The sequence below is a fragment of the Acanthochromis polyacanthus genome, chromosome 12, assembly GCF_021347895.1.
Source record: "Acanthochromis polyacanthus isolate Apoly-LR-REF ecotype Palm Island chromosome 12, KAUST_Apoly_ChrSc, whole genome shotgun sequence".
Lineage (NCBI taxonomy): Eukaryota > Metazoa > Chordata > Actinopteri > Pomacentridae > Acanthochromis > Acanthochromis polyacanthus.
In genome coordinates this window covers 3,790,962-3,815,555 of record NC_067124.1, presented here as the reverse complement: position 1 = coordinate 3,815,555, position 24,594 = coordinate 3,790,962, and the positions used below count along the sequence as shown (strand labels likewise).

Below are 24,594 nucleotides of genomic sequence, written 5' to 3'. Positions count from 1 at the left end.
GCCGCAGGGCGAGGCTTTGGCGACACCTGCAGGCCACAGGAGAAAGTGCAGCCAGAGTTCCCAAAGAGTGACTCCTCAGTGCTTCAGAGGTCACTCAGGTCAGGACCAGACCAGCTGCATCTTCAGCTCAGTGTCTTGCTGAAGGACTTTCCAGGAAGATCTTCTCACTTGTTCAATCTAGGACCAAACATACATCAAGAATTTCAGGCTGCAGCTAAACACAGAGAAATTAGACAAACAAAATAAAACCACAGCAATAAAAGCATTCTTTAAAATGCCTCTACGCATTTCTGGTTTTCAGAAGCTGTGATCCCACTTCCTCTTAATTCTAGATCATGGAAGATTTGGTTGCCAAATCTGCAGGGTCTTTGTGCAGACTGAGTCAGGAGCACTACAGGCTTAAACATTTTTAATACCATCTTTTTTTCCAAAAGGACTGAACAAACTGAGCACAAGAATGTGTTCTACTGTGGCAGCCAGCTGTTTTCATGCTTTGACAGTGGACGTTCTTCACTGGACACAGTACAGTCATTCTCTGTTCATCTCTACTGCCAGCAGCTCAGTGCAGCACGCTCCTTTAACGTCTTTATCCTCATCTTTAATTTGCAGTTTTATGCATTTTAGTGGTTTCAAACTGCTTCGTTGTTGCAAATGTTTTCATTAAGCCAGCTAAACCAGACTCAGGCTTATTTTGAAAAGTCTTTTCTCTAAAGGTTTAAATAGTTTTGCCAGTGTGCATGGAAACACTAGCTTGAACTGTTTTCTCCAGCATTCTGCCCCAAAGGTACCTCTTCACTGCTGCTGTTACCAGTTATGTGTGTGATTTATATTCAATTCAAAGAACTTTATTTTTCTGTTAGGAACTTCATTTGTGCCAGAGCATCTGTGCATATACTGTACATACAATTCATGTGCACGACAACATAACATACATAATAAACATAAGCAACATACTATACACACAACACATCCAACATACCAGAGATAATAGATAAAAAGACTGATAAAAAAATTCAGATTAAAAAAGCATATGTTATCCTTACGAAAGTGTGAGGTGCCAAATACATAAATAATTGAAAAGAAGTGGCAGTAAAATAAACAAAATAGCTCAATTCATAAGTCTGATGGATGTAAGCACGAAACTGGCTGTCATGGTGTTAAAAACGAGTGACCTGTATCTGAGGGGAGCAGACTGTAGTAGCTGTGCAGTGAGAGTGTGTCTGAGGCTATCTGTGCTCCTTTAAGTTTTGTCCTTCTGTTGTAGATGCTGATGAGTGGTTCTTGCTCCAGCCCAATTATATTACTGCTCATTATTATGATTTTATTTAGTGGATTGCGACGGATGGTGGGTGTTGAAGGTAATGACAATGAAACATAAAATTTACATCACATACTCACATGGGATGCTTAATTGCAGTTAATATCTGAAGTTTTCTTTTTTATGTCAAGATATGTACTTGTAAATGCACTGTCACTAAAACAAGACCGATAAATTATTTTATTATAGTAAGAAACATTTTCAGAATTTTTTCAAATCAATTTATCAAATGCACATTAAAAATCAGGCAACAAATCATCTTTGTACAAATTAACCTTACCTGGCTGAGGTTCTGTTAAATTCATCAGAGGGGAACCATTTTGAAACACTCATTTACTCTCATTGGACCATCTTGTATAATAAAAATTTAAGTGATAAAATCTGTCAAACAATAAAACTAACATGAATAAACAGATGGACATAGATACAGATGTATAGATACACAGCTCTGTCTGTGGATATATAACTCGTAGTGGAAACTAAGGTTTTTATTTGTAAAAATCTGAAATAAACAGGCTGATGTTATATTAATAAGGTGAATCTGTCACAAAAACTATTTTCCTTCAGAAGCAGAAATAAGCAGTCTACTGTAAGCCATATTACTTCCATAAATCACGCTTCTCCAGTGGCGAACACTCTGTAGTAATGTGGGTTAGAAAACTTCAAAGCAAAGCTTATTTATCACAAAAATTTATTTAAAATGTGTAAATACAACAATATATTACATAATATACTATTTAAAGCATGTGCAAATTGTAAAACCAAATGTGTGAGGATGGTTGAGAGCTACCGGTGACAGCATACTGCCTTCATATGAAAACTTGCCATACATTTAGAAAAATAATGCTGAACACTAGTGTTTTTCCCCAGTGTGTTGTCACAATGTGTGCAATCTAACAGGTTAACAACACATCCTTGATGAAGTTTACATACATTTCCCTGTGCTATTCCAGTTCCTAAACTGATTATGAAAGTGGATCCAATGCCCCCAAGCAATTTTGGCCATTTGCCCCAGAGCCAAAAGAGGAAATGGGGAGCTAATTTTCTGTGACTGGAACAGTGATTAACACCGTTTTGCCATGGTAACCATACTAAGCAGGCCTGGCAAAGTGCCGAACAAAAACCCCACCAGAGGAAACTCTTTTAGCATGTAATAACAATCATTAACCATCCTAATGTTGCTCTGAGCTGCCCTGATCATGACTAAATTAAGTACATCTGGACTGTTTGGAACGATTCTTGGAGGTTGCTGGGAAGTCAACACATGGTGCTGACAAAGGCCACTGTGCAGGTGGGCTCTGCATGATGAGGAGCCATCTCCATAGAAACTGCACCAGTACAGACGATTAGGAAAACCTTCTGAAATGAAGACAAGCCCAGAATAGTAATTTTAAAATTAAGTGACTCCAGAAAAACAGAATCCTGAAATCTCTCGTGGTCATTTTACAATCAGGAGTTAATGACAGAAAAGACTGCATCACATCAGGCTTGGAGACAAAAGGCGTCTTTGTCAGATTTCTACTATGTAACATGGCAAAAAAAAAGGCCACAGTGCTGCTTTTCCAAAAACAAAATCCTTGCAGCCATGTTACCAAACAACAGACAAAGGCATTCCTGTGTGACCAACTCCAAGTAATCCCCAATGCATCTCAGCTGGTTTCTGCTACAGTGAGACAGGGGCCATGGCAACAACAATGCTGCCTTGTGACATGACTCAGGGATAAAACAAATACCAGATCCAGAGTCAAAGGACAAAAATCATTAGCTCTCTGAAATGCCAGAGCAGTGCAGATTAATTGAGAGCCAGTCAGACTTAAATCATTCGGCTTCAAGCACAAACAGGCACAGTCACTTTTCATGGGCCTGCTGAGGACACCTTCTCCAGAGGTACGTGAGGCTGCATAGTCTCAGTCCACATCTCCAAATATGACAACTAGGAAGGATTTAAATCCGAGGTTGCTTTTATTTGATCCCTAGCAGTTTGTCTTTTCTTCTCTGCTGCTCTCATCTGTCCCATGATGAATAGTAGAGAGAAGAGCATCCACCCAAAACCAGGCAGCATGAGGAGGTGGCGTAGGACGGTAGATGGTGAATTCAAGGCAGTGCCTCACCGGTCAGCTGAATAACAAGATTTCCACTTGTTTCTGACTGGATGAGCAGCAAGCCAGCGTGTCTGCCTGCAGTGCTGGGCTTGAACTGGACGGGTAGCTTCAGATAGTGCTGTGATCTAATGAGCAGGGGAGAAAAATGGCGGTTAATAGACAATTAAATAGGCTTGAAAGGTTAGAACATGAATACATAAGACGTGCACTAGCCCAAATACACATGCTTCTCCTTTAAAAATGAAACTCAGGACTGAACTGCATGAGTCAAGACAGACTATGGGAAAAAAAAAAAAAAAAAAAGGACTAATCTTCAAACACTACTCCGTCTCTCTTCAGCTCTAATCATGTACACCAAAAGAGAATAAATGATCATCATGGTTACATTTATCAAATCTAGCAATTTTTTGACTTTGGATCTTTGACGTTGTGAGTGGCATTTATTTAAAAGTGTTTTCTAACGTCATATAGAATGCTCAGTAATGAAATGATCATGAGCTGCTGCCCTAATAACGGCATTAATTATTCATTTGCCTCCTTGACACAGACAAGCAGCAGACAATGGATGGAGGGATTAGCAAATTGAAAGTACAATTAATTTAAGGTCTGTGTATAAATTTTACATTAGATAAGAGGAGTAGCAAAACGGCACCGGCTATTTTCCAGTCGGTTTTGCTAATTGTGGATGCAGAAGGATTATAAAACTAAACGCTAACTACGATGGGACTGAAAAAATATTTCTGACTTTTGTAAAATAAATGGAGAACTTTTCAATACATAAAGGAGACCCTTAAACCACTGTTTTGTAAGATTTATGTGGAGCTACAAATTCCCCATTAATGCCATGACATGCTGGGAACACCACAGGGCCATCACATCAGCACACAGAGCAGCACTCACAACACACCTGCTGCAAAGCCGGGCCAGGTTCAGGCTGTGGCAACACATGACATACAGTGATAGGTCTGACACTGCTTTATTTTTATGGAGGAAGTCAGTAAATTTCATTATTTTTTTAATACCCCTCTTCATGTACATTGTTTTTCCCTTTTCAAAAATATGAAGCACACGTGCCCATTCTGAACACAGTCCCTTATCAGCACAGTACAACACAGCTGGTACCTGTGGCCAGGCAGCACTTCCCCAGGCCTTAGAGAGGCAAAACATTAGTGCTCCTCGAGGCCTCAAGTGTGTACCGTACATAGCAACATCATCCTCCAGGTCCCAATGTCTCACAAGACCTCCCACAGTGAGCATTCACAAGATATATCAGAGAACACGATTTGATTAAGTATCTAGTTACTTAGTGTCATGACACAAATATACACAAAATCCATAAAGTGGAAGTACAGTAAAAAAAGAACAAGTGGTAGGCAGGGATTATAAAGATGACTAAAAGTTTATAAAACTTCTGATTCATCTGGCTACAATCAAAAAACGAAGAGTTTGTGTTAGGGATAGCAACCATTGGACTCACCTCAGGGAGTATTTGGAATGCTTGATGTGGAAGGGCTCCCTAGGGTTTACAAATTTCAGCTGCAATTCAATTAAAGAAGCCACACATCAAATGTCAAATCCATGCAAAGCATAGTCACAAATGTTAGGTGCTGTTATTCCATTTATCAGTCAGTGCAAATACATTAATTCTGTCATGCAATTCCTTTTAGCAGTAGAGACTGATAGACACAGACAGAGCTAGTATCTGCTCTGTAAAACCTCAGGTCTGGAAGTTAACTTTTTATTTCTTTTTAACATACCGATCCTCTATATCTGAGATGACAAGGTCTCATCTCCACAGGCAAAAAAAAAAAACCCTAAAGAACTTTAAAATGATCCTTTATAGCCTTACTTCCTTACTTTACCTCTGACAGCCTTTTTTTCTGGACCAGACAGTGTTGCATATGTATAACTATATTTCAGTTTCTGCTGCAGTAAGCAAGAAAAAAAATCTTCACGTCTTCATGAAGATAAGGTATGCCTCACCTCATGCGTGTCAGACGAGTTGTTGCGGAAGCTGACCTTCAGAGTGCTGGACTCACCCACCCGTGTGGCTGGGAAGCTGTACAGATCCAGTGGAGAATGCACACCCCTCCGCACAGCCTCCTCCTGGCTGAGGATTACAAAAAGTACCGTTACAGCAGGAAGCACAACAGCCATAAAAATGATCTGACGATAGGACAACTTATGGTAAAAAACAGTCATCATATGAACCACATTACAATGAAATTCTACATCTTAAAGAATGTTAGTCATAAATAGTGTCATTTTTAATAAGAAAGGAGACGACTTAAACGGAGTGCTGTGTGTTTCAAATTGTTTTCTTTTGGTAAACAACCTAGTATCTACACAACAAATTTACAAACATTTATTACTTCTCTTACTCCATCACAAAGTACGATCAGCGTACGCTTGTCCGTCTGTTAATCTGTGTGCAACATTACTCAAAAATGGATGAATGGATTTGGATGAAATTTTCAGGGAAGGTCAGAAATGACAAAAGGATCAAGTGATAGTCTGGATCCACGGATTTGTTAAAGATTTCTGTATGACTGCGAGATAGCGGCATGGCATCACTTAAACTATGACAACAAGTGAACACTATGTCAGCTGCCTGCTGACGATCATGCAATTGTGATTCTATTAAAAATCCACCGCTGTGGACAACGAATGTTTTTAAAGATTTCATCTGTTGGAAATCATACAACGATTGAGCAGCCTTGGCAGAGTACAGCGCTCTCTGAGGGCTTCTCTTGTGTTTAATACGCATCTCTGACAGGCTCATATAGTCCTTTACGTGGCTGATTTTAACTCCAAAAAGCCCGATTGGGGTGATATTTTTAGCTTTATCTGGATTTACCTGGTTTTCACTGCTGAGGCATCGGCTCTCTTCCTGGTCTTCAATGGAGCCTCTGTCTTCACCAATGAACAGTCTCCCTCCTGTGGTCCTTCCATTGGTCCAGATCGGACACCCTTTAAAAACACAGACACTGCCTTAGGATTTGACCCCTGTAGTTGCTGCAGTGGATCAACACAACTTCTAAACAGACAGTTAACAAAACACTCCTGAAAATGAATGGCACCTAACATCTTCTCAAGTGTATCATGCACAATAGGTATTACTTTATTGGTGCTGGGGCACACTGAAACTTTCATATTTAGTTCCTCATCAAACTACCAAGTCAACACTTTAGTCAGAGATTAGACTTAAATACTGCTGAACAATTTGGCTTTCCACGCTAACAAAGCATCACAAGACAAAAAGACTACAAAAGCACCACCATCGCAGCCACTTAACCTACTTATGTGGCGCCATCTATCCAACCTCCCACTTGCTGTGTATGTATGCTCTTAAGTTAACTGGGTCTGACATGATACTTCACAATAAAAAGGGCACACACACACCAAGCTCCTTGCAGGCCCATCTCAGCAGGATGGATCTCCATCCCATCCCACAACCCACTGTTTTCATTTGTTAATTCTGTCACTAACACTACAAAGACACAGTCAGGACATTACCATGAATCCTGGGGGGGCTGGCAGTTTTGTTGTGTTGTTTTTTCCACTGACAATGGGGCACATTATATTGCTTTAAAGAGAGCATCTTCAGCAGTGAGCATTGGGCACACATATTTTGGACTGGGGCTGAACATCACTGCTTTACACATCTGTTAACGGTAGAACAATACATTTAAGTTGACCTAAATGCAGAGTTTTGTACATTGTTGCTTAGTTAAAGCTCAGTCAGTGGGCGCTAAAAGGAAAACACTGATGATCATATGGCTGTTGAAGAAGTAAAGGAAGCATAAACGCATAGAGACTTCTATGAAAGAGCACAGCGCTGCTATTTTCAGTTTTGGTTTTTGACACCAGACTCTCTAAAAAAGAAGCTGTTGGGGTAAGTGAAGTAATTTTTCTTTTCAAGAGTTGCAGACAGTACACACGTGGACAAAATTGTTGGTACCCCTCAGTTAAAGAAGGAAAAACCCACAATTCTCACTGAAATCACTTGAAACTCACAAAAGTAACAATAAATAAAAATTTATTGAAAATTAAATAATCAAAAACAGCCATTACTTTTGAATTGTTGATTAACATAATTATTTAAAAAAACAAACTAATGAAACAGGCCTGGACAAAAATGATGGTACCTCTATAAAAGATTGAAAACTATTTGACCAGAGTGACATGATTAACTCAGGTGTGTCATTTAATTGACATCACAGGTGTTTCCAAACTCATAATCAGTCAGTCTGCCTATTTAAAGGGAGACAAGTAGTCACCCTGCTGTTTGGTGAAAAGGTGTGTACCACACTGAACATGGACAACAGAAAGCGAAGGAGAGAATTGTCCCAGGACATCCGAAAAAAAATGATAGACAAACATCTTAAAGGTAAAGGCTATAAGACCATCTCTAAACAGCTTGAAGTTCCTGTGACAACAGTGGCTCATATTATTCAGAAGTTCAAGACCCACGGGACAGTAGCCAACCTCCCTGGACGTGGCCGCAAGAGGAAAATTGACGACAAATTGAAGAGACGGATCGTTGGAATTGTATCCAAAGAGCCCAGAGCAACCTCCAAAGAAATTAAAGGTGAACTCCAAGGCCAAGGTACATCAGTGTCAGATCGCACCATTCGTCGTTGTTTGAGCCAAAGTGGACTTCATGGGAGACGACCAAGGAGGACACCACTGCTGAAAAAAACTCATAAAAAAGCCAGACTGGAATTTGCAAAAATGCATGTTGACAAGCCACAAAGCTTCTGGGAGAATGTCCTTTGGACAGATGAGACCAAACTGGAGCTTTTTGGTAAGGCACATCAACTCTATGTTCATAGACTCAAAAACCAAGCATAGGAAGAAAAGAACACTGTCCCTACGGTGAAACATGGAGGAGGCTCAGTAATGTTTTGGGGCTGCTTTGCTGCATCTGGCACAGGGTGTCTTGAAAGTGTGCAAGGTACGATGAAATCTGAAGACTATCAAGGCATTCTGGAGAGAAATGTGCTGCCTAGTGTCAGAAAGCTTGGTCTCAGTCGCAGGTCATGGGTCTTCCAACAGGACAACGATCCAAAACACACAGCCAAAAACACCCAAGAATGGCTGAGAGAAAAGCGTTGGACTATTCTAAAGTGGCCTTCTATGAGCCCAGATCTGAATCCCATTGAACATATGTGGAAGGAGCTGAAACATGCCATTTGGAGAAGACACCCATCAAACCTGAGACAACTGGAGCTGTTTGCTCATGAGGAGTGGGCCAAAATACCTGTTGACAGCTGCAGAACGCTCACTGACAAATACAGAAATCGTTTAATTGCAGTGATTGCCTCAAAAGGTTGTGCAACAAAATATTAAGTTATGGGTACCATCATTTTTGTCCAGCCCTATTTCATTAGTTTGTTTTTTTAAATAATTATGTTAATCAACAATTCAAAAGTGATGGCTGATTTTGATTATTTAATTTTCAATAAATTTTTATTTATTGTTACTTTTGTGAGTTTCAAGTGATTTCAGTGAGAATTGTGGGTTTTTCCTTCTTTAACTGAGGGGTACCAACAATTTTGTCCACGTGTGTATGTAGTTTGTGCAAAGCTGTTCCATGATTCAAGTGAACAATGCATTTTCCAGAGGCACAACAATTCTTGTGCATTTGGTTTCCATATGACAGCCAAATCCCAGGTCAAGGTAAATCTGAAAACGACCAATAAATGAGTTCTCACAGTGCCACAGAGTTGGAAGCGGATTCTGGTTTTCTGCTGGGGCTCAGACACAGGATGGCACTCCAAGTCCCAGAACTGAGCATAGTCACCGCGGTCCCTAGGCAGGAAGGCAATGGGCATCTAGAAGGGGATAAAAAAGAAAGACGTTACAGCAAACAATCTGAGTTAGTTGAAGTCTGTCTCCAGTTGCTGATTTAATTCCTAAAACTCCTCTTTGAGTTTTTTCCATGCTAATCATTTCTTCATGCTTTAAAATGGATTAAATGTAAATCTACAGCACTGACTTCTTTAGAAAGACTAGACCTATTAAATCCAACACTCACTGCAGCTGGAGCACACCAGCTAACCTACAGCTCTGATCAAACACTGAACTACTCTGCACGGCACAAAGGCAAGCTGCAAGGTTAGAGTAATTCAGTCATACACAACTGAACTGGAAACCAATCCTGACAAAATTCTGATGTGAAAAGGTTAATGGGATTGGCTCCTGGAGTTTGTTACATACGAAACTCTGAAAATCTAAATTTGTGACCGTCACCATTACATGACAATTTCAAGGTAGACCTACTCAGCCATGGCGTAGACTGTTTATTCACAATCTGTCCTCCAACATATTTAAAAAAGAAAAAAAAAACATATTGACATGTCAACAAGGTAAACAAAAAACTGATTTTCACCAGAGGGGGTCTTAACTACAAACACGCATGTTATATTAACACATGTTCTTATAAATGCAGACTAAGATGGATTTCTGTTGCAAGGATTGCAACAAAACTTAAAAAAAAAAAAAAAAAACATATTTGGCTGCAGTAAACAATTATTTTAGCTCTCATTTAATTTTCCAATCATTTTTCTTTAGATATTATTTGGTGCATGAATTTGTTAAAAAAAAATTTTAATCATGTATAACAAAAAATATCAGCAAATACTAGTAACAGGTAAAGACATAAAAGATAAACAGTTAAACAATTAGAAAAATGCAACAAAGACTACAAATGTTGAAATAGTAATATAAAGCACATAATACATATTTTAAAATCCAGAAATAACATAAAAGCAGATCAATACAGATCTCTTATCAGTAAAACTTTTCTCAACACAAGTGTTTCAATGCCAGTGTTTTCTTTTCTAGTTTCCCACTCCGATCTCAAAATGGAAAGTATCATGAGATCACTCTCCCTGTAACCTACAACACTTGCAGTGAATCTTTGCCTTCCCTTCATAACGACCTGTCAAACCTGGTTCGATGTTCATGCCTACCTGCATCTTCTCGTGGGCTCCCAGGGTTCCTGAGACCCTGGAACATCTGAAAGCTGTGTAGGTGGCCCGGTAAACGTCTCCAGTGTTATCAACCCCCTGAGGAAAGAGAAAGGACCACAGTTTGAGTTGAACCACTGCACACAATGGCTAGTAGCAAACTATAACATTAAAACAGGAGCATCAAGAAAGTAAATATAACAAACTATATACCAAACGAGTCATAAGACAAAAGGATTTAACTGCACTTACAAAAAAACATTAAAAACAATCTGGAAAAACTACAAAAGCAGTGAAAGCATCTGTTCCCCGGAGTATGATGTTAAAGAAAAACAGTAAATGAAATGAACCAACAGACAGAACAAAGAGATAATGAAGAAAAAAGCACCTTGACATATGGGGGCGCAAATGATGAGAGGTACCACCTCACTTCTACTTCCCTATTCTGTACCTCCAGCTGGGCCTCTGAAGCACAGGAGAAGCAGAGTTTTAGTCTCCCACATTAATGAAGACACCATGTGCTGCCTAAAAGACCACAACTTAAAAACTCAACAGACTGGAAAATATTTGACACAAAGGATCCTTTGCTGTAACACTGTGAAGACTTGAGCACATTGTATTAATGTAGTTTTACGGGTAGTAAGAAAGCAGACTGTTTCCAGCCGTCAGCCACCTCCTTACCAGACGATTCCCCTGAGGGAGTGGTGGGGAAGATGATCGTCTTGTTGCTGATCTCCAGCAGGTCCGGAGGCATCTGGGGTGTTAGCAAAGGCTTGGTGAGCCTGGCCACAGGCAGCACAGGAGTAGCAGCTTGAGGAGGCAGGGCAGACAGAGTAGAATCTGCCGGGGCTGCAGACACATCCAGAGCTAGGTCCCGTCGTATCTGAACCCTTATAAACTGAAGCAGACAACACATTGCACTAACTGAGCGACGTTAAGTTCTCACAATCCAAGGTAGCATTTGTATAAACAACTGTACAGTGAGTATGTCCTCAGCATCCCCACCTTCTGTTGACCGTCACACTGAACATAAATCTGTCCGCTCCATGGCAGCAGGGCGGGTTTGGTTGCTAGGGAGGGGTTAGGGCTGACCAAAATCTGCAGGTGGCACCTTGATTTACAATAAAGAAGAAATCAGATACAATTGTGGCAATTAATGCCACCAAGTCACACAGACTGGGATTTCACTTTCTAGTACTGTTCTTCTAGTAAAGCAAATGATAATCATGCCAAAATTACAGACATGTACAGTAGATCCAGAAAGTATTCAGTTCATTTCATTGTTTGTGCCAATTGCTCAATAAATTCAATAATAAATGGAAGAAAATTGAACACTTTTGCCAAAGTTTTAGGGTTTTTTTTGCAGTTTTTACATCTGTCTCAATCTACATACCTCATAATAATTTGTCCCTAACATGAAGTGAATGTTGAACATTGTATATTCATTTTCACAGCATAATAAATGCGGATGAAAAAGAAAGGTAAACAGAAAGATACTCAGAAAACATCATCACCCAAAAATTTGAATTCTTGGTAGGCATTCACCTTTGTAAAAAAATTTTTTAATGCAACAACCAAGTTCATTCTTACTGCGGCTCGATGACTCCATGCTGTGGGGTGATGGTGAGGCAGTGAGCCGGCCAGGACAAATCAAAGTTGAGCTCTCTGGAAGTGCTGTTCCGGATCTGAACATGACTAGTGGTGGATGCACCAGCTTTAAATGACAAAAAAGATTCACTGGATGCGTCATCAACCGCACTCAAAATCAATTTCACACACAATAATACGCTTCTAAAATCTAGATTCGACTCACTGATGGTGGGAGCAGCAAGGACGAGCTGTTCTGGGTGGATGGTCCAGGACTCAGGCTGCCTGTGTAATGGTTCTGAAACCTGACGGAGGGGCATAATCTCCGTTCAAAAACTATACATCGTTCACATGAATCACTGAAAATCCTGTTAATCCGGTTGAAAAAGCACCACAATAATCAGCACTCACTGTTAGAAACCATCATGGCTGATAAGGAGGCCTTACAGTACCTTTAAGGAAGGCTCTGCCACTCTCAGTGCTGGACCCTGGGGACCCTTCACTGGCAGCACATCCAGAGACGCATTGCCGTTTGTTGAACTACTGAAAATTACATTCATTATTACATTATACTGATAACTACAGTGCTTTGTGTATTTTAACACAAAGAGCAGCAACATACAAACATAGTAGAGAACCTCAAGTCACATCATTGCTTTTTTTAGACGCTTTTACTGCAATAAAATGACTAATAAAATCAAAAAAAGTACATTGGATCAAGCAGTATGTACATTAGAAAAAACAACATATCAACATGAGGTTAGTGAAATTTGCTATGCATCACATTACCCATCTGTTTCTGAGTCGTGTCTGGTAGAGGGCAGAGGCAGCTCAGTACGCTCGCTCTCCTCACAGTCTCTGCTGTTTGCACTTCCCAGCAATGACACCACCACCTTACTCATGTTGCCATAGAAGATGTGAGCCTCATTGGGCCGCTGGGGAAGGTCGTAGGCTACAGAGAAGTGAAATCACATGTCAAATACATCAAAACTTTAAACAAATGTTTCAACAATCCTCTTAAATGACCTTCTGAAATCATATTTTGGGAATTTTATCTCTGCCTTTATATTGACCTTCCAGTGTCAGATGTGAGAATTTTTTAAAAAACTGAATATGCATCACTGCTGGCTGTGAGTTGTTAAATGGCAGTTTTCATGTTCCTTACAGCTATATTCATGCCTGATAAAACTGTTCCGGGATATATGGCATCTCAAATGCTCGGTACTTTAGGAAGTTCATGATCCTTGTGGTCCAGTTAAGCTGTCTGGTCACCCTGTCCCTTGCACAAAGTGGGAGCAGCTCCATGTCTATTTCCACATCTAATCAATTTCTGGCCATTTTTGCCACTTTCCACAGCTGTCTAGATTGGCAGAAACACTACATGTAAAAACTTCAATCAATGCGTTGTCATCTGGTACATGCCAATCAGTCAATCACACTTTTTTCATGTAGAAAATGCAGAAATGCTAACACAACGCAGGAAGACAGCTACTGTGACTATTATGAAAAGTGACAAGTGTGCTTATTTAGTTCTGAGTCAGACATTAGAGTAATGGAAAGCAGTGAAATGGGGCAACAGCTTTCAGCTTCCCTGAACTGACCAGAGGAGAGCTGGTTAACAGCTAAAGGTTAACTGCTGGATTACATTCGCTAAAAGGCTATAGAGGAACAAAACTAAATGTGAGAACGCTGTAGAATATTATTCTCACGACTATCTACTGAACGTTTGAACTACATTTTTAGAGAAGTTCTAAGCCGTTTAAGTGAAGATCTAAAAGGTTTTTGGTCCAGCATGATAATGGCATCTTACTCTCTGTAACATTTTCTTCTCCAAGGAACTTTTCATTGAAGTCTATGTTTTTCAGCACACTGTTCTCAGACAGAGCTTTCCGCACAACTTCTGGTTTGCTCTGAAGCAATCTGAAAGAACAAACACAACATTGTAAAGGGAAGAAAACAGCTTTCTCGCAAAACCCAAAGCCATCTGGAATCAGCTCCATGAACTTAATCAGCATTTTAATGATTCAGAAACAATGCATGTTCATCATCCGTCAGCATTTGCTTTACACAAACATTGCTTTGTGATAACAAAAATGGACATGAAAAAAGGCTTGGTTTAACTTTTTTTAGACTTGGCTGTGGAATTGAGAAAAGTACAACGAATTGCTCCTCTGAATAACACCAACAGTTTCAGCTCCTCTGCAGATGCACAGTTTCTTCTGAACCTGGAAAATTTTATATGAAGTAAAGCTGATTTATTAAAATACTGTTCTGGCCTGTGTTGAACAGAGCGGTACGTCAACGCTAAATGAAACCGACATTAATACGACTATTATCACTATTTTAAAACATGACTTTTTCACTACATCAAAGTTCGTATTAAATCTTTCCTGAGGACAGGTCAGGTTTATTTATCTATTAGCCACTACAAAGTCCCAGATAGCTAAAAAAAACAAAGATGAACATAAAACTAAATGTTGGGAGGTCTCACCTTCGGTACTGCTGCCTGGAGACCTCATCTCCACAGAACAGACAGACTGTAGCCAACAGGGCATCGGCTGACTCACACAGGTTCTGCTCTCTTTGGGTGGACTTCATCAGCACCGTGATCACCTGAAAACACAGACATTAGCCACAGGGTCATGTCCCAGCATATGCAGGGCAGGAAGGAGAAAAAAAATCTGAAAGAATCCATTAAACTTAAAATACTTCTTTAAAGAAAATTACCAGCTAAACTTTTCAAATTCATATTTCTAATTCTAAGTTATACGGGAATAGAGAAATTCATATCAGTAGCATTCGTCGGTACCATCTGATAGCTACCACATCTAGGATCTACGAAACTATTGCCTCGCATACAACTCTGCACTTTAACTCTATACTTTTGCACTCTGTTTTTGTCATTTAAATGCATTTTAAATATATTGTAATTGGTATGAATACACTCTTCTGCGTTACACTTTTGCATTTTGATAATTGTACTGTAAACCAACAACGTTGCACACATATTTGTAAATATTTTAATATTGATTTTGTGTTGTTTTGTTAATATAATGTGTTGTATATGCATTGTTTTAAATATGAATGTTTGTTTTTTATGGACCAAGGACTACAGATGGAAATTAGCATGATGCGAAATCTGGTGCAGCCATCTTTTTAATGTAACTACACGCTGTCCTTTTCTAAATAAACTAAACTAAAACTAAATTCACCCTCATACCTCTTGTGTCCTTTCCTTCAGTACAAACTGTGAAGGGGCGAGGCTGATGACAGAGGGCTCCAAGACCGATCGTGTCTGCACATCAGAGAAGGCCACAGCTTTGATGAAAGCTGCTCTAGAACCAGTGTTTCTCACACACAAACAAACTTTGCTGATGCGACCAGCAGCAATGTCGGTCAGTGTAGCCACGTAGCCATCTGCCTGTTTCCTCTGCTCCTCTAGGATGATGTTGCTGGTACCACCATAGCCAGACAGTGGAATCTGATGATTTAAAGTACAGAGACTGAATTAAGCTACAGCCAAAGCTCTGCAGAGATGGAGATAACACAGCAAAGAGACGGCAAAAAACACTAATGCATGAAAAAAAAGTCGATCTATAAAGAGTTGAAGAGACAACAGTGCAAAGTAATTGACGATTTCAGAGAAAGAAGTCACAGCAGGTCTGTAACGGCCACATCCTCACAGTGAATTTGATCCCTGGTTGTGAAGGCCGAACTCCAGACTGTTTGATCTCCAGCTTGGCCAACATGCAGGCCACCCTGGTGGGAGCAAAGAGCAGATGGACGGTAACATCCTCTTTGGGACGAATGGACAGTTCTCCATGTCGGGTCAATCGCTCTTCAGGACTGAACATACTCTGGAGCTGAGGAACAAACAAGTTCATATATTTAAAACACTAAACAATAAAAGCTTAACACTTACAGAGAAACATTTACCTGTATGAAAAACAGTATTTAATACAAGCAAGTGCAAAAAAGATACCAGTCCAGTAATCTAAACAACATGGGGATTCAAACATTTTCTGCAGATTTATGAAACTCAAACTCTACACATGGTTCCAACAAGGATGTCAATTTAGAAAAACACAATGTTAGAATACTTTGAACAAGAAAGAACACATGATGGCCTGTTTGTTAGTTTTTGAATCTGAACATATGAGTTTACCTGAAAACAGTCCTGGTCTTGACCACGAATGAGCAAGCGCAGCTGCTGTGTAGCGTTGGTCGAGTTGTTCCTTAGAACCAGCTTCTGTTGGCTGCAAAACAATTTTGTTGGTTCTGTGTTATGTGAATGCAGGACACAGGACTTCTGAGGTCAACTTTATATCTTTGACAAACTTTGCTTAACAGCTGTTTTCAAAATGAGAGTCATTATGCTTAAGTCCCAATTTATGCAGAATGGCCGAGTCATACTTCAGTCTGGTTAAAACCTAAAAGGATGCATCGATTCTCAGGGGATTTAGATTTCTTACTGCTGTCTGTTCTTTACCTTCCTTCAATGACTATAAATAAATTGGGCATTATGTTGAAATAGCTTCTGAGGAATAACACTCCCTGTAGACACCCTCGTCCCTTCTCATGAATAACATTATACAAGCCTTAATAGAATAAGATGCACCACTGGGCCTTGAGTTTTTTATTGATCACATTCCAATGAATAATTGATACCAAGAAAGAGTTTTTTTTCAGTAACCAAGTACCAATGGAATTAATGAAAACTGAAAAGTTGCTTACACAGCTCGTCCCAAGGTGACCCCTCCCCAGGCTACGAACTGTTTATTAGAGAGGATTGGTGGGACGTCATTGGTGAGAACAGGGCAGAAGACAGCAGCAGCAGGAAGTGCATGTTTTCCAGAATCCTCAGGGATTACTTCTCCTTTCAGTATTACTTCATACTGTGGCCCTGATGGTAGCACTAAGATGGTGAGAAGGCTGTAAAACAGCAACAAAATGCATTCCTGTGTGTTTAGATGCTCACCGCACACATGCCATAATTTTGGACATGCACAAAAAAAACCAGCCTATTCAACACAAATGTATTTAGAGCTGTAGATGGTACACATAATTATGTTGTTGTTATTCCAGTGTTATTCAGAATGGATTCAATTACTTTGAATATAAAAGACACAAGGTCACAAATAATTACAATATATTTGCTTTCATCCCTCAACATTGCTGTCACAGCTGCACTTCTCTTTCAGAAGTCTAGAAACCTGGTTACAGAAATCCATTTGTTTTATCATGGTATTTTTAATTCTTTAACCCAATCACAGAATTAAATTTCAGGTTCTTATTCAGGGGGCTTTAATTAAATCTGGATGTTGCAGAAAATTCACTATAGTCTCTTAAGAACTCCAGTGCAATTAATTTAAATACAAGAAAATATTTATACCTTTCTCTATGTTTCCTGTTGCCCTGTGCTTTGAAAGACACCACAATGCCTTGCTCCTCTCCCACTCCCAGGAACAGTTCATCAGGTGTCACAGAAAAACTGTTCTCAGCATCACTGCTCTGTAAACAGCAAAGGAACAAGTGTTTTGAAGGTTGCAGAGGCATCACGGAGGTAGAGAAGAAATAGACAAAAAAGAGAGATGGAGTGCAGGAAATGAAAATGAAGTGGGTGAGACAAGAAAGGAGAGACCACAGCAGAAAAGGGCAAGGAAAAGGGAGAAACGGATTAAACAAAGTTAGAAATAAGTAAGAGAAGAAGACAGAAAAAAGGTGAAAAAATTGAAAAAACAGAAGCAAAATATCAATGGATCCCTGCTGTATGTGCCAAGTTCCGGGCTCAAAATGTCACAGAGGCTTATCCAAACCCCAAATCTAATAAGAAAAGTAAAGGTCAGAATTACCTTGAGTTTTAGCTGCACGTCAATGTTTCCTGCATTCTTTAATGGCAACGTCTGTTGACTAGATTTACCCAGTGGAGCAGACAGGCTAACAGTCTAGACAAAAGAAGCACAAATAACAGTTCGCTGACAATTCTATAAAAGCCAGAAAAAGCTTGACCAAGTGAGAAATTTACCATGCTGATAAAAGGTTATTATTACCTTAAAGTTTAACAAAAATGAGAGGTCTAACTGTTCTAAAACAGATTTAATTAATCAGTGTACACTCAGTCAGTTTGAGAGCTTTGCTACCTGCAGATCTTTAGGAGCATGGACTCTTGCAGTTCCAGACCTGGCTCTGAGAGGAATACTCCTGATCACATGACTCGGACCAGGGCAGTCCACTTCGATGTCCACTCGAGCACTGTACTCGTCAGCTGGTCCAAGCTCCCCTAGTAAGTCCAAACAAAGATTTAGCATCACAGAAAACGCCTCTTGTTGGGATTTGTGTTGTAACTTTGTTTCATCTGAAAAACAATCTAATCTGATAATGCTTAGAATATTATGGGTTGGGTGACCTATAAAAAAATGTAACACATTTTTGTATTTAGACATGACTGATTACCTGAAGAGGCTGTGTACTTCTGAGGGGCCTTGAAATGAACCCAGACCATGAAGCTTTCTGGATTCTGGGGGAAAAGGAAAAAAAAAAAAATCAAAATCACACATACAGTTTTAGTCAGAAACTACTTTCTACCTTACTGTTGCAACTGTGTCAGCAAGCCTTAATGGAAATGTGAATTTAAAAAAAAAAAAAACAGCATGAATGAAATGACTAAAGGACTGAGATGCTGAGTATTGCTGTAATGATTTTGGCAAGTCTCACCTCGCCGTAGCTGGCATGCATCACATGATTCATGACCAAAGGAGAGGACACTGGGGTCATGTGTCCAGCCTGCTGTGCGCCCTCAGATGTCATGGTAACAGGGTGTTTAGAGAAGGTGAAGCACCGCCATGCTGTAGCATTCTGGAGAAATAAAGAGTATAATTTGAACCACACAGTTTGTCATGCTGATCCCTGCAAAGATGAGGAGCTGTTAAAAATCCATCTCTGTGCCACCATAAAAAAATAAAACACTCAAGCGTACTTGGAGCAAAATCATTTGTAAGAAAAGCATATTAGACGTTGAACTAAATACACTGAATGACTTATAAATAATTACTTTTCATAATGTAAAAACAGTAGCAAAGTTCAGTCACAGAAGCTGCACTTAAACACAGCAACACCTGTGTTTTATGCTTCACACAAATCTATCATGTAGAGCCCATACAGCTGCCACTGGAGGTCACTGTATTACCGTTATAGATAACAGTGAATGTGAGTGTAGGTCTGAGAATAGGAAGAAATGTCCTAAAAATGTTGTCAAAATATGCTATGTTGACTCACTGCACTGATGACCAGACGGATGGGTACTGTGGCATGAGTCCTGTTGAGCACTTTTACAGGAAGAGATTTAGAGCTGCCTCCTGGAAGGTCTCCAAAATCCAAACAGCCAGATGTGGAAACGTCAATCTGAAAAGCAAATGAATTTTTTATCCTGTCTTACATACTGTGCTACAGATTCAATTATATTTATACGCAATTTACTGACAAAGAATAGACAACTTCACACCTATATTACCTCAAACGCTTTCTCATTAAGTTTCAACTCTTAAGTATTTGACTTAGCCTCAGTTTTTATGCATCTTTGGTCATAAGTGTGATCCGGAGCCTCTCACCTCTAGAGAAGGGTTCTCAGCTATGGCGACAAGTGCTACCCTTCTGGCAAAGATGTTAGCCCTGGCAGTCATCTCTGTCTCAGCAGCTGCAGGCCAAGAGTAAACACTGAGGATGCACTGGTAGACACCAGCCTGGGGAGGGATGAACAACACTTTCTGCTCCTCTGTACTCTTGGGGCCAATGATAGTCTTGTTCTTCACCATCAGCCACTGATAAGGCAAACTGTCCACCTGTAGGGATTGGCATGGAAGATTAAAGCATAGATTAAAACCATATGCTGAGTGATAAGTGAATTTGTGTTTGTAGTTATGTCTGTTAAATCATTTTCTGGGCAGTGAGTCATTTTTTCCATCACATAATGGCATTATGAGCTACTGTGTATCAAAGATGACATCTGCTTTGGCACATGTAACTCTCTGTTCACCTTCTCTCCATCAATGGAAAGGCTGGTGACAGTGATTGACACTTGCTGCCATCTCTCAGAAGGGTTAAAGAGGCTGAGGGAGGTCTGCGAGGCGATGCCCACACAGCAGGCATGAGGGAACCGAAGTTCCTCTGGCACCACCACTTGGCCTGAGGATGAAAGTGGATGAGTAGAAAAGGCAAGTACTGTACTACGTAAGTAAAGAGATGGAGAGGCTAAGATTTGAAGGCCATACTTGACTGCAACAATTTAAAAAACGCTTCTTGTAATTTTCTGCAGTGCACAAGAAAATGATTATCTCCCCGTTTAAACACAGTGCTGCCCACAGACATGATTAGTTAATGAAGAACACCAGCCTAACAATGATGTGACCTCACAACATTTTTAAAGTTTCATCATTTGTTTCTGAATTTAGGAGTATATACAGCATACTGGAATGGGTGAAGGGAGGCAACTTTCATAGGAACACTAAAAAACACTGTTACCTCTCAGTTCCTCAAGACCATTTGTCCCCATTGGCTCCACACCATACTGACTGTAGGGTTTCCCCATCATTCCTACTTCCTGTTGGCTCTGATGTGGTCTGGGAAGGTGATGGGAACCAGCAGCCCCAGACATTCCTGGAGGACCTGAATTGGGGTGAAGGTGTCTCACTGTTACATCATTGTTTGGTATGCCTGAAAAGAATGGGGTAAAAGAAGGAGAAACCACAAGGGGAGGAATAAAGTATTTAACCATGCGGTACCAACATATTTATGAATAGTGGTATTCTACTATTTTGCTAGACATACACCAGCACTTTCATTTAGGAAAGTATAAACCAAAAGACATGCCTGTGGAGGTCACACTGTAGAGACCATTTCCTGTGGCTCCCACATGATAAACACCAGGATGTAGCTGTGCTTCAGGTCCTAAATACTGCTGAGGCAGCTGAGAGTTAAAGAGGGAGCGTCCAGCAAGGAGGGACTGTATATCTCCTTGGGTGGGAATCATTCCAGGACACTGAGACTTAAAACTAGGGATGGGCACATAGTGAAGTGCGTCCGCTGAGTAGGGCGGAAGCATGCCGAGGCCACCAGCATACACGGACGACGACACTGAGCTAGCGGTGCCCCACTGCTGGGAGCTCAGGGGAGCTGCAGAGTTGCTATTCTGCTGAATGTTCAGATTGCTGCAATAGCCCGAGTCCACTTTAGTGAGTTGCCTTATATTGGACTCGGAGAGGTGCCGGTGGTTTTTGCAACCTGCTGAAAGGTCACCAGTTCTGTCTCCAGTGCAGTGGTAGTTACATTCACTCTGACTGCGGGTACAGCTCAGAGCAGAACCACTACGGGGCTCTGGGCTTTCACTCTGCTGCGCTGGTAGTGGGTCCAGACTTTTAGAATACTGTGGTTGAACCTGATCAAGGTTTTTAGGCCGGCCAAGAACATCCAGGTTAGACTGTTCATCAAGTTCCACAGGTGGGGTCGGACTGAATCTGATGATGGTGGTGCTCAGTGCCATGGTACGGTTATTCTGTGGGCAGTAAAACAACACAGCACATTAAATACCAAACTTCTGATTAATACAATTCATCAACGATAGTACAACTGACACTGAAAATAAAAATGAGCTAATTCATCTGTCCAGGTCATTGGAAGTATAGACTCCTCAAAAAGTATTCACACTTCAAAAATTGTAGCATTGGAAGTTGACCTTGTGAAAGAACACATTTCAAATATTTTACATATAATGCTTTATTGACAGTAATGAGGCTGTTGGGGCTGCACAACATTTAAACTTCATCAGAATCCAATTTTGGTTTTCCACAAATAAGTCTATATGATTGACTGTACTAATTAAGTTTAATTCAGTAAAATGCATACACTGCTCATACAATACAGTTCATGTTGACAAAATGACTAAATTTTAACTGAGTTAATCTTACAAAATAACAGCTTATTCACTCTTTTCGCCTAACTTTTGGTGACATGCCTGTCTGAATCACATGCACAGCAGTAACTTAGTGGAAGACTGAAGACTGACTAGTTAACTTTTACTGTAGCTTGTGTGTGAGATGTTCAGGGGATGAGTAGAATTATTGTCATTTTGCCTGAAATCATGGAGCCCTAATAGCTATGCAGGATCATTTAACAGACCAGTTAGTATTTCAGTTTCACTGCTGTTACATAAAGCATGCTCCACTTTGTCCTACTGTACCTTTTGCCTCTCAGGTGTAGGTACAACAGTGCCATCATGCATTGAGATGTATGTAAGCCTACTGAGACTGGGACTGGAACAAGTAGACTGAGGGGAGAGTTCAAGACCTGGACGTCTGTCAGCCAGACCTCCACTGGATGACGAAGGTGAAAATGCACTGGAAAGACAAGACAACATAAAAACATTGAGTAATAAATAGTAAATAAATAATGGCTATGGTGCAAACATCCAGATCTGTACAAAATTACGCCACACTAGACAATAAGGTAAATGCTTAGGACTAATGTAACATTTTATCAGTTTGGGGTGAAATTAAGCAAAAGTCACAAAAAATTACTACTTCGTGACAATCACTAATGTTTTATATATTTATTTAGAGAAATCATGTGTGATACGATACCCTTCAGCACTGGGAACAGAGGTCTGACTTGGAGAGGAGTGGGTAAGAGGAGAGGTGGACGGTCTGAAGCTACACTGTGTCTCCTCCGCATATGGCTCAGAAAAACCTTTCTGCAGTTCTAAGAAACAAAAGGAAAATGTGAACATACAGGTTCATTTTGATATCTCAATGTTCATCCAGGGAGAAATCCTTACTCACAAACTGCATTATGGTGGCTAAGGACTACTGTAGCTGGTTGATCTTAGGTCTGGTTCTACTCACCAGATACAGGGTGTAGTGGAGGTTGGACGTTTTGACACAAGCCAGTGTTCTTCTCCACTGAGCTATGAGGTAGTGGAGCCACAGGGCTATTCCTAGGCAGTGGTTTCTTCTCTGGAGAATCACCGGGTCTGTCCTGCTGCTGGTGGTCTGCATTAGTCAGCCTCTGGGTCAAGGGAGAGGAACTCTTAAGGCCAGGGAGGCCTGACTGCCCTTTCCTCCAGCCTGGGGTGGTTGGGGATAAGTTTTTATCAGTTTTATGTGAGGTTTCTGAAGAGCTAATACTGGATGCTTGTGGATTCATTTCGCCTAGCCTGATTCCATTTTCTTCAGAGGTCCCACCAAAGGAACCAGAAGTACTGGTTGACGAAGCACAAGTTTTATCACAAGATCCCGTTGTGTCTGCAGGAGGCTTGTGTGCGGAAGATTGCCCAGAGCCCACAGACCTTCTGGCAGAGCTGAAAGAAGGATGAGGATGAGGAATAGAGCTCCTTTTTGAGTCAGCCCTGTTAGGTGACAATGCACCAGAAAGCCGCATTGGAGCTGAGCTTTGGTTTGTCAGTGTCATCTCTCCTTCTCCGTCTTTCTCCTTAGCTTTGGTACTTGTAGGAACCTGTTGAGTCTCACTGTCCACTTGCTGAGCTGCGTTCCCCTGTTTCTCAGGATATCCTGTGTAAGGGTTCCTCTGAGAGCTGCTGAGATTGTCAACCCAACCACTCAAGTCAAAGGTAGTGTTTGCCCCATAGGAATCACTGCTGCCAGACACATCAGTCTTTTTCAGGTATTTCTCCATGTCAAAGGCACTCATCTCTCCAACACATGTGCTTCTCTGCAGTGTGTCTAAAACAGTGCCCTTATTTGGCTCAGATAGGACCTATGTAGAAAGCAAAACAGTGTTTCATCACAAATAAAGGCTTAAGTACTTTGAGTTTCCATTAATAAATACACTGTTAACATAAAGTTTTACAGAGAGACTGTATACAAGGAAGTATTAACATGTTTTTCTTAGTGGTAATAACAAAAGTTAGGAAAGGATTAATACACTGCATAAGGAACGAATGTGAGACCAGAGTTTAAGTTCTAATGATAGAATATAAGATGCAACTTTTGTGAACACACTAAGCCAATATGCTGTGAAGGGAAAAAACATACAAAACTATTTTTCATTACACAAAAAAAGTGAAGTTTTACCTGTTCAGCTGAAGTGGGACCAACAAGTTTTGCAGACGCTGGACGATTCCTCACCTTACTCTTCTTTGACAGCTCCATGATCATGGCGGCTAACTGTGATGGGTCAGTGCTGATGGATGCATTAGCAATGGCTGAAGAAATTGTACTGATGCTAAGCATCAGATTACTGGTATTAATGTCAGGGGACACACAGCTTTGGTTAGCCAGGGATGATTCAGAGCCTGAGCCTCCACTGCTGTCAGGTAGTGCAGCACTAACAGTATGGTTCTAAAGAGAAAAAATAGGCTTCTGTCATTAAACCATAAAGTCGTGTATGTAACCCCACATCAAAATATTCAGATGTGAAGGATCTGTGTACCTCTTGTTGACAAGGTACTGGATCAGTGTCCTCTTTTGGTGGCATTCTTTCAGATGGAGCTTCAAGGGTTTTGTCGAGGTCCTCTACAACAAAATTATCAGCAGCAGTCGGTCAGAAAAGTACAGCATTTCAAAATAACAAAAGCAAAGTAATAGGTACTGCTTGATGAGCCGAA

General features: G+C 40.5%; 1 protein-coding gene across 1 annotated transcript in view; it reads right to left on the bottom strand.

Annotated features, from left to right (window-relative positions):
• Positions 1-1,992: 1,992 nt before the first annotated feature.
• Positions 1,993-24,594, bottom strand: part of cep192 (centrosomal protein 192) — a 38,980-nt gene continuing 16,378 nt past the window's right edge. The window contains 34 exon segments of the mRNA XM_051956411.1: positions 1,993-3,545; positions 4,898-4,956; positions 5,404-5,530; positions 6,278-6,390; positions 9,138-9,257; positions 10,398-10,493; positions 10,783-10,859; positions 11,076-11,292; positions 11,400-11,505; positions 11,985-12,108; positions 12,208-12,286; positions 12,434-12,524; positions 12,771-12,933; positions 13,792-13,901; positions 14,473-14,594; positions 15,202-15,462; positions 15,665-15,844; positions 16,147-16,237; positions 16,716-16,913; positions 17,374-17,492; positions 17,834-17,926; positions 18,122-18,261; positions 18,435-18,498; positions 18,696-18,836; positions 19,257-19,382; positions 19,589-19,819; positions 20,014-20,162; positions 20,499-20,642; positions 20,847-21,528; positions 22,213-22,369; positions 22,613-22,730; positions 22,874-23,744; positions 24,062-24,328; positions 24,420-24,502. Of these exon segments, the coding sequence (XP_051812371.1) occupies positions 3,413-3,545; positions 4,898-4,956; positions 5,404-5,530; positions 6,278-6,390; positions 9,138-9,257; positions 10,398-10,493; positions 10,783-10,859; positions 11,076-11,292; positions 11,400-11,505; positions 11,985-12,108; positions 12,208-12,286; positions 12,434-12,524; positions 12,771-12,933; positions 13,792-13,901; positions 14,473-14,594; positions 15,202-15,462; positions 15,665-15,844; positions 16,147-16,237; positions 16,716-16,913; positions 17,374-17,492; positions 17,834-17,926; positions 18,122-18,261; positions 18,435-18,498; positions 18,696-18,836; positions 19,257-19,382; positions 19,589-19,819; positions 20,014-20,162; positions 20,499-20,642; positions 20,847-21,528; positions 22,213-22,369; positions 22,613-22,730; positions 22,874-23,744; positions 24,062-24,328; positions 24,420-24,502 (5,852 nt within the window). The 3' untranslated portion in view covers positions 1,993-3,412.